This window comes from Monodon monoceros, unplaced genomic scaffold (genome assembly GCF_005190385.1).
Source record: "Monodon monoceros isolate NGI ecotype Baffin Bay Population unplaced genomic scaffold, NGI_Narwhal_1 Super_Scaffold_13, whole genome shotgun sequence".
Classification (NCBI taxonomy): domain Eukaryota; kingdom Metazoa; phylum Chordata; class Mammalia; order Artiodactyla; family Monodontidae; genus Monodon; species Monodon monoceros.
Window position 1 is genome coordinate 47,913,001 of NW_021703769.1, and position 15,279 is coordinate 47,928,279.

Consider the following 15,279-nt stretch of genomic DNA (forward strand, 5'->3'; position numbering starts at 1 on the left):
GCACAATGGTTGGCATTTTCTGATTTTCTTGAAAAACTGGGATATCTGGCAACCATGGACCTCCATTTTTGTGAGGTGACAATCATCTGAGGAAGAGGTTCTGCTTCCTCCTTTTGACAGGGTTGTAACTCCGGTTTTCCACAGTCCCCACTACTCCCTATTGTATTCCCACCTAGAGGCAGAAGAAAATGTGATCATTTGTCCTCTTGCTTGAGTTACTGCTTTGCTTACACCCAACCCACCTCAACTGGTAACTTAATTGCCCAGTCTCTCTAGGCGTTCTGTTTGTGGTCCTGATCTGACACACTGAGTGACCGGGTTGGAGAATAGAACTTAATTAGAAATCACTAGTTTTCAAACTTAACTTTTTTAGTTGAAATACCTCTGCTCCATCACACCCAGCTTGCCCAACGAAATCTTACACCAAATCCCAATTCATAAAACAGGATAGAGAACCTATTATCTTTGAGGTGGATGAAAAACCTCCACCTCATCATCTAGCATTTCCCTTGAGGCAAGAAGTGGAATTTTAGGGCTCTGATGAACTAGTTTGAACAACACACAATGTGAAATTTTCTTGTAAAAGATGAGGATACTAACATAAACACTAGTTCTTCTAAACACTTTAGAGTATTGGTTTAAAGAAAATCCCCATTTCTCAGATGAAAGTAAAGATATGCAAAGGAAGGATCACAAACTAGTGGGAAATCTGGGTTTTAGTTCTGGCTTTCACATCAACCAGTTGGAGGAACTTCAGAGTTGCCCCTGGAATCTCACATATCAACATCTGAAGGGACATTTCAGAGGCTAACTACTCTACACTCTTCACTGTATTGACAGGGAAACCGAAGACTGGGGGATAAAACGGTTTGTCAAGGAAATGTGGCTAGTTGGTATCAGAGCTAGTGTTACAACCCCAAAACAACCTCAAACTGCATGTCCTCCTTCACGCTCCTTTTCTCCCTGTAGGCAATTATTTGAGTCTGTTTCCACACAATAGATTTGAACCACTTTGGTTTTCTTCTGCTTTCTGGGAGGGCTTTCTCCTGTCATTTCTCTGAGGTGTCCTTACAAACTGACATCCATTAAGCAATTCTTTACACGGGGTGGGCTGCTCTTCCTTTTCAAGGGGAATGGAAAATAGAAAATTGTTTTGTCTTACCTGTTTTCTCTCAGGCAGTTGGTTCCTTACTGCTAAATGGGACATACTTGCCAGAGAGAAGATGGAAAACACAGTACTTTTGGTACAGATAATGGGAAACCAATTAGATAAACTCCAGCAATTGGATTGTTATTCAGACCTGAATCTCTTTGTCTCGCTGCTTTTTACTCTTTTCCAGACCTGGCTTCAGTCATTTCCTCTCCTCAACCCAAAAGGGTTTGAAACCACCTAAAATGGTAAGAATTCAATTCCTCTCATTTTCTAAATTCCCTTGACTTAGATTTAAGAGCACAAAGCTTGTTTATGGATGAAGATGTGATCACAAACATGTCAATGGACATCATAAAAGGAAAATGGCTAAACCAATTTAAAAATAGCCGAAGAGGGTTTTAGAGTGTTTTTTTTTAAAACTTTCTGAGGCTTATCCAACTCCAAACATAACTTTGTCTCATGAAACATGATCTTAGCCAGATAGACATACTTATTTTAACCATTTGTTCATGTCATCATTAAGGAACACCGATAGCCTCCTTCAGCAAAGCGTTGAATACAATTCACTTTGGAGCAGTGGTTTAAGGGGTGAGGAATTACTTTCTAGATAGATATTGAATCTTAACAGGGAATTATTTTAAAGAACTCTATCTTTCTGAAATCCATGAAAATGTGATCGAGGTTGAGTCAACACAGCTTGGATTTTTGTATTTTTTAATTGCTGATTAAGGTTCTTACCTTCGGGTCTACAGTCAAACTTGATCTGTCTCACAGCTTTTATAGTTCCTTAAAATTAAAAAGAAATGCCCAACTCAGATTTTCCTCTTGCCACGTCACACAGAGGCTGCTTCCCGGTAACTTCACCCAGCAGCTCGCAGAACTGGGTCTTGGCTCTGAGATATTGCCTAGTTGGGCTTGAGGTTTTAGAAGCTTGGTTCTTATCCATTCTGAGTCGAATGTGACACCATCCAGCCCAGATACAGCAGTGTCTGGTTGAGATAAAATTCATGCCACCATTTTTATTTCATAATCTCATGTTTGCACCATTGAAGTTCAATACTCCTTCAGAAAAAATAGACTAGAGATGGAAAAACTGAAGAAGTATATTCCATTGATATCTCTAAGTGGTTCGTAAGAAATAACTATAGGGACGGCCAAGATACTCTGGTAAGATGTGAACAAGGTAGGGCACATCGACTAGATTAGTCTTTGCTTGAACTCTGGTCCTCTTCCTCTATTATTTGTCCCTTCTCTGTCTCCTCCGCTGGTCCCCAGTCATCTCCCAGGCTTCTACATTCTAGAATGCCCTAGGGTTCCGTCCCATGCAGCTTGTCTTCTCTAGTTACACTCATTTCTTAGATAATCTCAACTAGTCTCATGGCACTGAGTGCTATCAATGTGTGGGCGACTCCCACTTTATGTCTCCAGCTCCAAACTCTATCTTAAATTTTTAAATCCCTTCGCTTATTTTACTTCTCGACTCGGATGCTCAATGCAACCCTCAAATGTTAACATGCTTAAAACTACTCTCTTGATTCCCAGTCAACCTGCTTCTCCCCCAATCTGTCCATCTACATAAATGCTACCTCCATGTGCTAATAACTCAGGCCAATAGCTCTAGAGTTACCTTTGCCTTCTCTGTTCCTCTCCCATTCCTTATCTAATCTGTCAACAAAAGAATCAGCAAATTTGAAGTCTCTACTTTCACAGAATATTCCTAAATATTGCTCCTCACCACCTCGACCAGCTTCTATCCTGGTCTAAGCCAGCATCCTTTCTCCACCATCCTTCCAGAAAAGTTGCCATCACCTTGCACTGATCTCCCTGATTTCCAGAGTGCACCCCCCATGCCCACTCCATCATCTATAATTCACCCCAAAGTAGAGAAATCCCATCTCATTCAGTCAATCCAAAGTCCTTACCCTGACCTGTAATGTCTTCTCTGGTCTTGCTTCCTTGCTGACCTCATTTCTTTCCCTGTTCTCCCGGGCTCCCATCTTCCCAGCCTTCCTGGCGTTCTCACTGTTCACAGAACACGTCAAGTGCCCCTTGGACACGAGACCTTTACCTTTGCTGGTTCCTCTGCTGGGGATGCCCTTTCTCCACAACCATATGGAAACCTTCCTTACCTCCTTCAGGTGTATATGTAAATGTCACCTTACCAGAGTAGCCAACCCTGGATGCTTTTTATAAAATAACACCCCTCCCCTGCCACTCCCTCTTCCTCACAATTTTCTCTATTTATCCTCATAACACCTTCACCAGCAGTCATGTAATTGCTTTATTCATCTGGATTTTGTCCCTGTCCTTCATCCCCACTAGTATATAAGCTTCACGGGAGGAATTCTTGGTCTGTTTTGTTCCCTGCTGTGTCCCAGTACTTAGAACAGTGCTCAGCATGTAGTTGAGCTTAGTAAATACTTGCTGAATAAATAAATGGTTTGCTAGCAAGCAACTAGATAATGGAGTTATATTGTGAGTTTAATGAGCGTACACAATGCTTATTTTTAGGTGATATAACAGAGGCATTTTAGATATTTAAAGGCATTTCCTTTGCATCTTGCGGAAGGCTGGGGAACGAACGAGGTAAGGCAGGTCAGGAGAAATCTGCCTTAAAAACATTGAGGATTTTGGTAGAAAATCCTAAAAGTTTGCCAGCTCACCATTCGAGGGTCATCATCTTGTGAGTTATGAAGACGATACAGAAGCACTTTCTTCTTTCCCTGTTGCTTTCCTCTGCATTAGAGCTTCTTAGAATTCTCCCAAAGACAGTTAAGACTCCCCGGAGATCCCTGGGCTTGCTGGAAGGGTGTCTTCCAGAGTGTCCTTCCTTCTCTTTTGGTACGCGTGGCAGCGTGAGCAGGAGTGATCATTTAAAATATGCTCACAACAACTAGAAAAGGCCTGGCTTACTCCTTAGCAGATTTGCCTGTGCCTTTCTGAGTCCATAGTAAACACTTCTCCCCTGCTCCCCACAAAGAGTTAATTATATCACTGGCAACAGTTCTTTGAGGCAGGAAGCCAGGCACATCTGCAGCGCCCAGAGGAGATACAGAAAGTCCTCCCTGCTGAATAATAAAACCAGCAGATTAGGGCAGATCAGCTTTTCCCACAGGTTAGAGCACCACTGAAGGCATCTCTCCTCTGCTTCCTCTCGCAATACACCTTCCTTTCTCCAGATGCCGTCAAGTCACTCTCAAAATGTGTAACCCAAGAAGGTGTACACTTGCTGAGCCAACCTCTTGATGAGGTGTCTAGAAAATGAATTTGGTCACCAGCTGGGATGCTAAGTCAGAAGCTGCTCCACGTGGGTTCTCAGCTTCACCCTTTGGGCTCGAAGCGTGGTCAGGGTTGTACGCCTGCAAATTCATGCTTCCCTCTGAGCTAAATGCAATCCCAGGAGCAGGGCAGTGCGGGGGGAGCTGGGCTGCCTGGAGAAAGCTGCTGACCCTAGAGGCATGCCAATTCTTCCAGAAAGACCAAGGCTCAGGGCAGAATTTTAGTCCCCATGGTCTCCAGACCCTGGCGTTACTCTCGTGATTACGTGATATATCACATGGTAAAAGGGACTTCATAGTTGTAATTAAGGTGACTGATCTGCTAAGACCAAGAGAGGGAGATTATGCTGGGTTATCTAGGTGGGTCCAACAGAGTCACAGGAGCCTTAAGCAGAAGAGGAAGGAGAGAGATGTGAAGCACAGGAATGATTTGATGTGTGTTGTTGGCTTGAGGATGGAGGGAACCACAAGAGATGAAAACACTGCACACCACCTTCTTAGAAACATATTTTATACATGCAACTCCCCACCTCAGAGTCAGTTTCCAGGAAATCCAAGCTAAGATACCATCTTTGTTTACTTTTTTGTAGAGAAATCACACCGCAGGGATAGAGTTCTGAAGTGGGTAAAGTGCAAACTACGCACGGTCAAAAGGAACTTTGAAAATTTCTTAGGAAAGTTAGAACTCAATATACTGTGCCCCAACACATCACAGACACAGGGAATTTCCTGCCACAGGGGTCTGGTCCTGTCCTATTGTTCACACAGCAGACGAGCACGTTGGCTTGTGCTTAGAAAATATTTTGCATCAAAAGTATGATCTTTAAACGCTGGAGTCTCTCACCCAGAAAGGTGAACTGCTTCCACTTTGAGTCAGGAGGGAAAGAGGCCGACTGCATTCTCAGATGACTCTACTTATTCACGCCACTTCAGGGCATATCCCAGTTGAGCAGAATCGTGAGCAGAAGTGCCCACCTTCCTATTATTTCCCCTCCTTTTTCACTTTGCTATTTATAGCTGAGTTCATTGAATTCACATAAATCACATAAGCCAATGATGTAACTTCGTATTTTCCCATTACACTATTTCTGATTTAGAGAATCCAGTTATTATTTAGTGAGAACAAGGTCTTAAAGAATCACAAGTCCATAAGCAGTATCAATCCTTATTTAGCTTTTATTTATTTATTTTCGGCTGCATTGGGTCTTCGTTGCGGTGTGCAGGCTTCTCATTGTGGTGGCTTCTCTTGTTGCGAAGCACGGGCTCTAGGCGAGCGGGCTCAGTAGTTGTGGTGCATGGTCTCTAGAGCGCAGGCTCAGTAGTTGTGGTGCACGGGCTTAGTTGTTCCGTGGCATGTGGGATCTTCCCGGACCAGGGCTCAAACCCGTGTCCCCTGCATTGGCAGGTGGATTCTTAACCACTGCGCCACCAGAGAAGTCCCTCATTTAGCTTTTTATTTAAATCAGATCTGGTGTTGCGAGGAGTCGTGAGTGTTATTATTTCTTCCCCATCAGTTATGGTCGTGTGACCCCAGAGAAGTCATTTACCCTCTCTGGGTCTATTTTGTCTGAATTATATTTTAAAGCTTCAAGGCAAAGCGTTGAATCAATGTTTCTTTTGGAACCTTCCTGCTCTACTATTTTCTTTGTGCAGAGGAGGAGGGAAATTAATTTATAAAATCTAAGTCAGTGACAGAGCAGCACCATGCAGTGTGAGGACCCCTTACAAACCACAGGATGGTCAGTAAGTCATGAGCCTCCCTAAACTCGCATTTCCTCACCCATAAACTGGGGATCCGATACCACTTAATTCACAGGAGATATCTGAGGTTTAATGAGATGATGCCTGCTAAATCCTTAGCACAGGTTGGATGGTAGGATTTGCAGCAAGAGTTCACCTGCCACTGCCGACAGCTTCTTACATCAAGCATCTCCATCTGCCACTCTGCTTGGGGACTTTCTCCAGCATCCTGAGGCTTGTTCAGCCTGTGCACAGGGCAGTTCGGAAGTGCCAGGGATTTAACATCCCAGGTCAGCTCAGAAATGAGAGACAGAGCTAGTAGATTACTCATCGGGCACCCACCTTCCTTGTGGGACAGTTCTGAAGGGCCCCCAGTGGGACTGAGTCTCAGCTGCCTAAAATGCAGACCTGCTAAAAATCTCACACTCTATTTGCTTTCCTCATTCCCTCCATCATTTTATTCGTTCTCTTGTGCATCTGAGAATCAACCTCCCAAATAAGTGACCCTCTTCTAAGTTCTTGTCTCAGGGTTTGCTTTTTGCAGGAGCCCAAACTAAGACAACAGCATTCAACAGACGCGAACTTACAATTTTATCAAATTAAACTGAGCGGAAGCCCCAGAGAGATCCCCTCTGGCCTCTTCTTACTCAGTGGTCTGGTTCCTGCAGAAATGTCATGAGCGTAATCTTGCTTTCTCCTCACTTATGTGCAGAGGGTCACTAGCTGGCTGGCTGGGCATTGAGAGGGATGAGCCCAAATGCCCTCCTAAGGGATTGCGCTGTACAGGTATTCACTCGCATTTGTAGTTCAGTTTTTGTAAAGCAGCTTTCCTCTTGAACCCTGAGACACACATTCTAAAAGCGTGTGTTTGTTGCTTCTGGATTTTTGAGGAGAGGAAATAAGGTGGAGAGAAGCAGGGAGGGAAAACCAGAGGAAAAAGGGAAGAAATGATGCTAAACTTTGCTACGCACTCCTTATGCAGTGATTTGCCGCTTCAAGGTAGGCAATGTGGTTCCCTTTTTTATGATAGAAAATTGAGTTGTTAACAGAACAGGAAAGGTCCAGGTCACTGAAGGGGTCACATGACAACTGTTGGGAGGTGGGTTTGGGGCTGAGTCACACCCTATAATTTTTTTTTAAATGTTTCCTGTGCCTCTGTCTCTCCTTCTCTATCTTATTCTGCGCTCTCTGGCATCAACATCACTTTATTTCTGTTCCATATGTCCCCAGTTTATTTCTCTGTTTGCAAAAGACATGCCCGATGCACCCATGAACCTTGTTATCCCACGGAGGAGTCTCTCTTGGGAATTCCGGGTAATCTGTGCCTCTAAGGCCCCAAGAGTTAAGGGAATTTCATTCCACTGTCAAACCCCACCATTGGGCAACTCTATACTTGTACGGCTTTATTCATGGACCATCGAGCTCTTATGATCGTGCATCATGGACAGCCTTTTCCCCGTGAGAATCCCAATTCCAAATAGGTTGTTCCCTTGTCTGACCAAGAGACCTAAATCCAGGTTGGAAAAGATGGTCACCATTGTTGGGGACCCGAACTGCTGTTTTGGGCTTTCAAACTCATGTGTGACTCAGGCACACGTCAACCTCTTTGTTACCTCCATTTCAAGATGGAATAGCATCTGTTGGTCCAACTCATGCTACAAGGAAAGGAGAAGATAAAGAAAAGGCAGCCACGAATGCCCTCTGGAATAAAAGCTCTACAGAAATTCAAAATACTATTGTCTTTGCTATACGATTTATAATAAACTCACCATGTCTGTGTTTCTAAATAAGTAAAATATAATTAAATCTATCGGCTTTCTTTTTCTCCCTAAAGAAGACATTCAGAAGATAAATTAGGGGATTTCTATACATTTCTTAGAGCAGTATCTCAAAACCTCAAACCTCACCATTTTAGAGTTAAGTATGAGACTAAAACACAACCTATTAGGGCTTCCCTGGTGGCGCAGTGGTTGAGTCTGCCTGCCGGTGAAGAGGACACGGGTTTGTTCCCTGGTCCGGGAAGAGAAACAAAACTTTTTAATAAGGTATAAAAATCAAAACCAACCAAATAAACCAACCTATTTTTTCTGGAGGGGGGACTTATAAATTTTTTTTTATTAAAGGCACTAAAATGATCTAATATCTATTTTTACCAGTCCCACAGGCTGAGACTCTCATGCGTCACTGTGACGTAAGGAGAGGACACACCCACTGGAGGAAGGTTTGGTCAAAACCAAAACAAAAAGTGAGGGAAGGCATTTTTCTCCACGACATTTTCTATTTGAAAGTAGATTTTCCAGAACATAATTGTGTTTTTTCTTCTCTGCTCCAAATTTTAATCAAAGTACAGTCAGCCCTCCGTATCCGCAGACGTGGAACCCGCGGATACGGAGGGCCAACTTCGCAATGCCATTTACATAAGGGACTTGAGCATCTGCGATTTTGGTATTCACGGGGGTCCAGGAACCAATTCTCTGTGGAAACTGAGGGACGACTGTGATCAAACAGTTATCTAATATTAATCCAAGGAAGGACACAATACATCAAGTGGATTGTCCTTATCATTACAAATTACTGTGACTGATGTTAGGTATTTGAAAACGATTGGAAGCTAAGAGCTTAGCGATTATGACAAAATTTCATGTAACTTGTGGAGGAAGAAGGTAAATGAATTTCTTTGCTTGTTTGAACTGCTGAAGGACCCAAAGCAATTACAAGCCATTCCCAGCTTCTGTCAACCACCTGAGTTTCAGCTATGATAATGAATCCATTAAAAGATAATATCAATTATTGTATTATTAAGTCCCATGGACAAAGGAAGCCTGATTCACTCATTATTCAGATTTTTACAAACAGATCACACCAGTCATGTCCAGTTAGTTTTAAAGAATAGGCAAAATTCTTTTTTGTTCAGATTGTATCGTTCTGTGAGATTTTTGAAGACTATCCAGTGAAGCTAACTTTTGTGGGTTTTTGGAGTGCCCTGAAAACTCACAAATACCCTCAGAATAGACCTTTAAAGGACAAAAGTGAATCGCTATGTGATCATGTGCTGATACCTATGGTCATAAGACATGTGAATACACTTGGATGAGGAAGAAGCTAGGAAGATACAGCTCCTGTGTACAGAACACAGAGGAAACATGAAACATTCTTTGAGACCGGGGAACTGAGAAAAGGTTTCAGTGGACCGATAGGAGTTTCTGACTCGAAACGGGTGTAAAAATGATCCCAGGGGATATGGGAACATATGTATATGTATAACTGATTCACTTTGTTGTAAAGAAGAAACTAACACACCATTGTAAAGCAATTATACTCCAATAAAGATGTTTAAAAAAAATGATCCCAAGGGATAATTGGATGGTCTAGTAGCGTTGCTGAGAAAAGGAAATAAACGTTCGTAATTCTTGAATCAAATATAACTTCTCGCAACAAATGACGTTCAGGTTATTTTTTGTTAAATTATCTGGCTTCCATATAACTGGTGGGTGTTATTGAACGATGTGAGTCTTTATGTCTCTGAACGTATTTCATTTCAATGCTCTCTATGTCAGATGAACAGATATGATTCAACAGGACTGTGAAACAAATGTCTTAAATAAATCTATTCCCCAGCAGCTTTTCAAGAACTTGTAGAACGTATGCGGTTTGATGTGTAGACTGTGGACCACAGTTAGGTTTGACTTTAAGATCTGTTGATGCTGCTCTTAACTAAAGTTTCACAAATGTCACAGAGGTTTTGAACATGGATTATTTTTCTTGACCTTGATGCTGAGAAGGAATTTTTGGTTTTATTATTTCATTTCAGCTTTGGATTTATTTATTACATCTTCAAATTATTTTAGCTATCCACACACTTTCCAAACATGTTGTTCTTGCTACGGTGGTTGCACTGTGACTTTGAATATGATCAGGAACACAGAGTGACTTTGGAAATTAAAAACTGGTTCCTCATAGGATTTTCAGTGACAAGACTTGAAAATGATGAAATGAATTGGGTTCTTTTACCCACAGTTAAGGATGTATTTAAAGGAAGCGTTAGAAAGAAGGTGATACTTCTGTTTCCCTAGTGGATGCATTTTTTAGAATAGTGGTGAAAACATAAGATGAGATGAACAATATTATTTCATAGATTAAAACTCTGAAAAAAATCATTAACCATCCATCTATTCATTTGACAGTCACTTTTTGAGCATCTACTGTGTGCTCAGAACTGCACTATACAAAGAGACCCAGAAATCAAAAAGACACAGTTTTTGCTTTTTAGCATCTAAATGATGTTACACGGCATTATGCTAGGCTTTTTAGCGGAAAGAAATGGAAAGGTAAGAGAATACCTTTAAAACAGTCTGCACCAGAATCTTTTTCTTAGCTATTGCCCTAAATATTGATGAACAAATATAAAGATATTGAAAGCAGCCCTGTACTGGCCTGGACAAAAAGTCCATGTGATCCCTTTCTAGTCGTTTTCTTCTTTTCCTTAAACATAAAAGTTAGTCGTGAAATGAGGGACAAACATCCTTGAAATTTCTGTTCTGAAGCCAAAACAAAACCAAAAGTAAGCTTGGTCCTCGATCTTTTTCTTCTCTATTTGTTGGGTTGATAGGAGATCTTGGTAATTTCTTTGGCTAAAAAGCTACCTAGGTAGATTGAGCCCCGAGAGTCTATAGAAGGTGAAACCCTCCTGGGACTTATGTACATGGCTCCTTGGGCTCTGTATTGTCGTTCACAAGCCAGGGGACAGCTAGTGAGAGAGGCCAGGAAGTAATGCAGAGACAGGGGGAGAAGGAAGCTGGGGCTGCGAGCATGATTAAAGCTGATAAGCCTAGGAGACAACATGTTTCAGAGGAGGATAAAACAACTTGCTCTTAAGATCTTGATTCATGAAAAGTAACTAGCAACGTCTGTGCAAGAGACAAAAGGATCCTTTTCAACTACCTGATCCTTCCCCTTTCCTCTCTATACGTGTATTTACTTCTCTTTTTGAAACCTGTTTGAATGTGCTTGGGTAACCCCACGTTGAGGTATCCTAACTCGACATATTTGCCCTTAGTTTAAGGTCTAGAAACCCACAGGGCTTCCAGAATCTTCATAACACTGCTGTTGTACGGCTCATCATCAATGCTTTTTGTTTAAGAGTAGCCACCCGATTCCTGTCACCCGATGCCAAAATTAGGTGACCACAAGAACACCCTGCAAGAAAGACTGAGGCCTTAATCTAATGTGTTTTTTGGAGCAAGGCAGTCATTACTAGCAGGGCTTTTTGTTTCTTGGGTTTTTTTTTCATTTTGCAAAGAATTATGAGGTTTTATGCTTTATTTCTTTTCCTAAAATGATTTTATTATTGACAGCAGCCCTGACATTTAACCTTGATGAGAAGGCAGATAAAAGATACGGGAGATTTACGACCTTAGTTTTGCTGCTCTCTTCTCTTGGTCTTTGTGGGCAGGTACATGGATACCCCCACCAGGTAAAGGCAGATGGCTACCGGGACCTTATAATGGGCAATGGGGAATGGATACTCCTTTTGGTTAAAATAGATACTATTTTGAGAGAAAGACAAATGATTAGAATCACCAATACATGATTTCCTTCCTTATTATCCATCCCATCTTTCCTTCTCTTGCATAAACATCACTCTACACTTCAAGAATCAGCATTTCAAAGATCATTTCAAGTAAGTGCAAAAATAAGAAAATCTTACTAATGGGCCTGAGGAGTCTCTCTGAAGCAAACAATGGCTTCTTAGTTTCACTGTTCCTTGGTTCTCTTTCCCTATCCAAGCCTTTTAAGCACCACTTTCCTTCTGCCCCAATTTCTTTTATGTGCTTGTCTGAATGATCTCGGGGCAATGTGTTTAATTGTGGAAGAAAAGAAACCAAAGGAACTTTTAAGAATTATATAAATAAAAGTAAAAAATTGGCCATAAAGGGTAAGATCATGGGGCAGGTAGGAAGCATAGGGAAAACCAGTGTCACTTGCCCCAGAGTGGTCATTGTCTGCTGGTACCCACTCTGGGTCCACAGGTGAGACAGGCAGCATCCCTGTCCAGGGCTTCTCAAGGGCATCCCCAGACACTGAACTGATACAGCCAGGCCAAGGCTGTGATGACAGAAAGGAGAGCTCCTCCCTTAGGTAATGGTGCCAGCTTCCACAACAGACCCTTTACTAATGCTGGGCATGCGCTGACAGCACCGGCAGCTTGGATCTTACTGCAAAAGCAAAGATAAAGTGGCTTCTCAGAGCAGTATTTTCACTCTAGGGAATGTGGGATCCCCTGGGTTGAGGAGTTAAAGGAAAATTGCCTGTGGCCTGTCAGCTGGTGATCTGCGGGGGAGTCTGTTTCATCTGCGTTCCTAATTAAAGGCCACATTAAACCCAGTCAAACGTTCACATGAAAAGCCCCACATGAATGATTCTGGATTCCATCAGCTCCAAAGGAGTCTCATGTTAAACCTCTAACTCAAACGTCTGACCCTCTTCACATCCACTGTCACCCAAGTCCTGGGGAAGAGGGTATGAAGCCTTCAGTGTACAGAGAGCAAACTGCCTGGATTATTCACTTCCCTCTTGGTGAATTGCATATGAGAAATCAGAATCTCCCAGTTGAATGAGTGTGGGGAGGGCGGAGGAGGTGGGGACAGTCAGGATTCAACGACGCCCAAGGTTCTTATTCTGAGAAAACAGGAAGTGGGAGCACTGGAAAAGGAGCTGCTTTATGGCCAAGATGATAAGTTTGGTTACAAGAAAGTTGAATTTAGGTTTCTGAGGGGAAAGGGGGTAGGAAATGAGAGCTGGTGAAGGTAAAGATTGGAGGTAAAACTGGGAGTCATGAGCATCCAGAAGACATGGGGCACGGGGTGACTTAGATCAGAAAGAACAGTGTGGGAAGAGGGGCCGAGCAGGTCTTGTGGCTTCAGTCATGCTTGGACACGGAGAAGCCCACTGCCTATTGTGAGCTGATCGCTCACTGGCCATATGGGGCATGGCAGTCTCCTCAGAGCATGTGGATTCACCAGTAGAAACCGTCCATAAAATGACTATTAAACTACTTGGTGTCTTCCCATCCATCGCAGGCCAAAGCATGTCCCCGGGCAACCAGCAGTCCTCACGCGGTAATGCAGGAGAAAAAGCCAGAAAAGAGGTGGTACTCCTGTTTACTCCCCCACCTCTGGCCGATCAAGGGTTTAATTATTACGCGTAAGACAGAGGAGCAGAGTCCCCAGGACCACTCTGCAAGGGATCCATTTGGCCTACACGTCAAGTGCCTTAACTTCAAAATTCATGTCTTCTCCCTTGTACACCCCCACAATGGGCTCATTTGCGGCAACAGAGGTTAGAAGGCAGGTTTCCAGGAAAACTCACCCTGGGGTCTCTCTCCAGCTGCTGCTGATGGGGCAGGCTGCGTCTCCTCTTGGCCTTTGCCAGGCCGTTGTGATAAAAATGATACAGGCCTTCAGCGAAGGGGAGCTGTGGAGAATCAAACAGACACAGGCATGGTTAGCTTCTGGCGGCGCCCTAGAACAGGGACCCCAGAGCTGGGGCTCCCTGGGATGGGAATGTATGTGAGAAAACCCCTGCTAACCCCCTAACAGACTTGGCGCACGCTCTGGTTCCCTGTCACTGTTCCCCTCCCCATTTCCCTACCTTTTCTTATGTAATGCCATTCCCCTCCCCCCAAACCTTCTATTCTTTCCTCCATCACTTTAGTTTTTATCCATCTTTTAATCTTCTCTTCTCCTCCATGGAGCCTTCCCTTTATATTCATCCCCACACCAAGTTCTCCATTCTCTTCTCTTAGGTATCACAAGAAGAGAAAACTACAGACCATTGCCCATTAAATGGGCCCCATGTGGACCACAGCAGGCCATCCACACTGTACCCTGTATGAATCTTTGATCCCAAGTCCATGAACATAATAAAATGGTTGTTGTTTATACTAAGAAGTTTTGGGTTGGTTTGTTACTCAGCAATGGATAACAGGAACAAATAGCTAGCTGAAAAAAATGTTTTATTCCTTCATTTTTTTAGGACTGTGCAGACTCGAAACTCTACAATAATATTGGCTCTGTCTGTCAGCTGGTGACACCAGCCAGGAGCAGCCCAGGTAAGGGCCCTCGAGGGACATTCCTGGCGAAGGAGGAGGGGGCCTGAGGCCAGAGAAGCAGATACTAGATGAACTTCAAGGGCACAGCAAGTTTGGCCAGGGGTCTGGTGTGCAAGTGAAAATCTTTTAGAACACTGTAGCATTTGTGATTTTGTTCCTGTTCATTAAAAACCACATTCTTCAGGGAGAATTAAACATAAATATTTCATGTGCATTTTTCCAGGCTCAGTGATTCTTGAATGTTTTCTCTACTTAACCCTGCTGCTGTACTCAGGGTAATGATAAGACTTGATCAAAAAGGTGCAGGGGTGGAGGGAGAAGGAAAGAAAATGTAAGTGTGCTTATCTTTTGCTCTCCAAAGACTTGTGCTTATGACCACTGTCAGGTGGTGTGAACTTGGAGTTTTACTTCCTATTCTGGAGGCCATGAAGCATCTGAGAATTTTTAACACAAGAAAGGAAATTTGGGGCCATAGAGCACCAGTGAGCTTTGGAGGGACATTGTTCTGGCTCTGTTTTACTGATTTTTTAAAAAAAATTAAATTTGAATAGAGGCAAATGGAAAACTCTTTCTTACAGTGGAATTCCAATTAACAAAAGTAGAAGTAATGAACAGAAATTGAATATCACCATTTGGAAACACCATAAATAATTGTGGCTGGCAAGTGTCACCAAAGGATGCTAAAATTAGTGGGGGAAATATAATGATAAACAAAGAGAAATAATACTTTACAGTGGAGAAACCTGGCAGAGACGTCCTCAACCAAGTGATGTAAGTTAACCTCACTACAGATGAAACATACCAAAATCATGTGCCTCATGATACAATGCACTGAGAAGGAGACATCACTTACATAATTTCCTTGCCAGAAATACATAACCTGTATGCAGTCAGGAGGAAACATCAGGCAAACCCATAACTGGCTAGTACCCTTCAAAACCTTCAAGATCATAAAAGACAAATAAGGACTGCAGAAATTTTTGAAACCAGAGGAGACG

General features: G+C 42.7%; 1 protein-coding gene across 2 annotated transcripts in view; it reads right to left on the bottom strand.

Moving 5' to 3' along the window:
* Positions 1-15,279, bottom strand: part of PCSK2 (proprotein convertase subtilisin/kexin type 2) — a 210,732-nt gene that overhangs the window by 176,582 nt on the left and 18,871 nt on the right. Inside the window, exon 2 of one of the 2 annotated variants that reach the window (XM_029221234.1) lies at positions 13,540-13,644. The exons of the other annotated variant lie outside the window; for it this stretch is intronic. Coding sequence (XP_029077067.1) covers positions 13,540-13,644 — 105 coding nt within the window. The remainder of the gene's footprint in view (positions 1-13,539; positions 13,645-15,279) is intronic. 2 annotated transcript variants of the gene reach the window in all.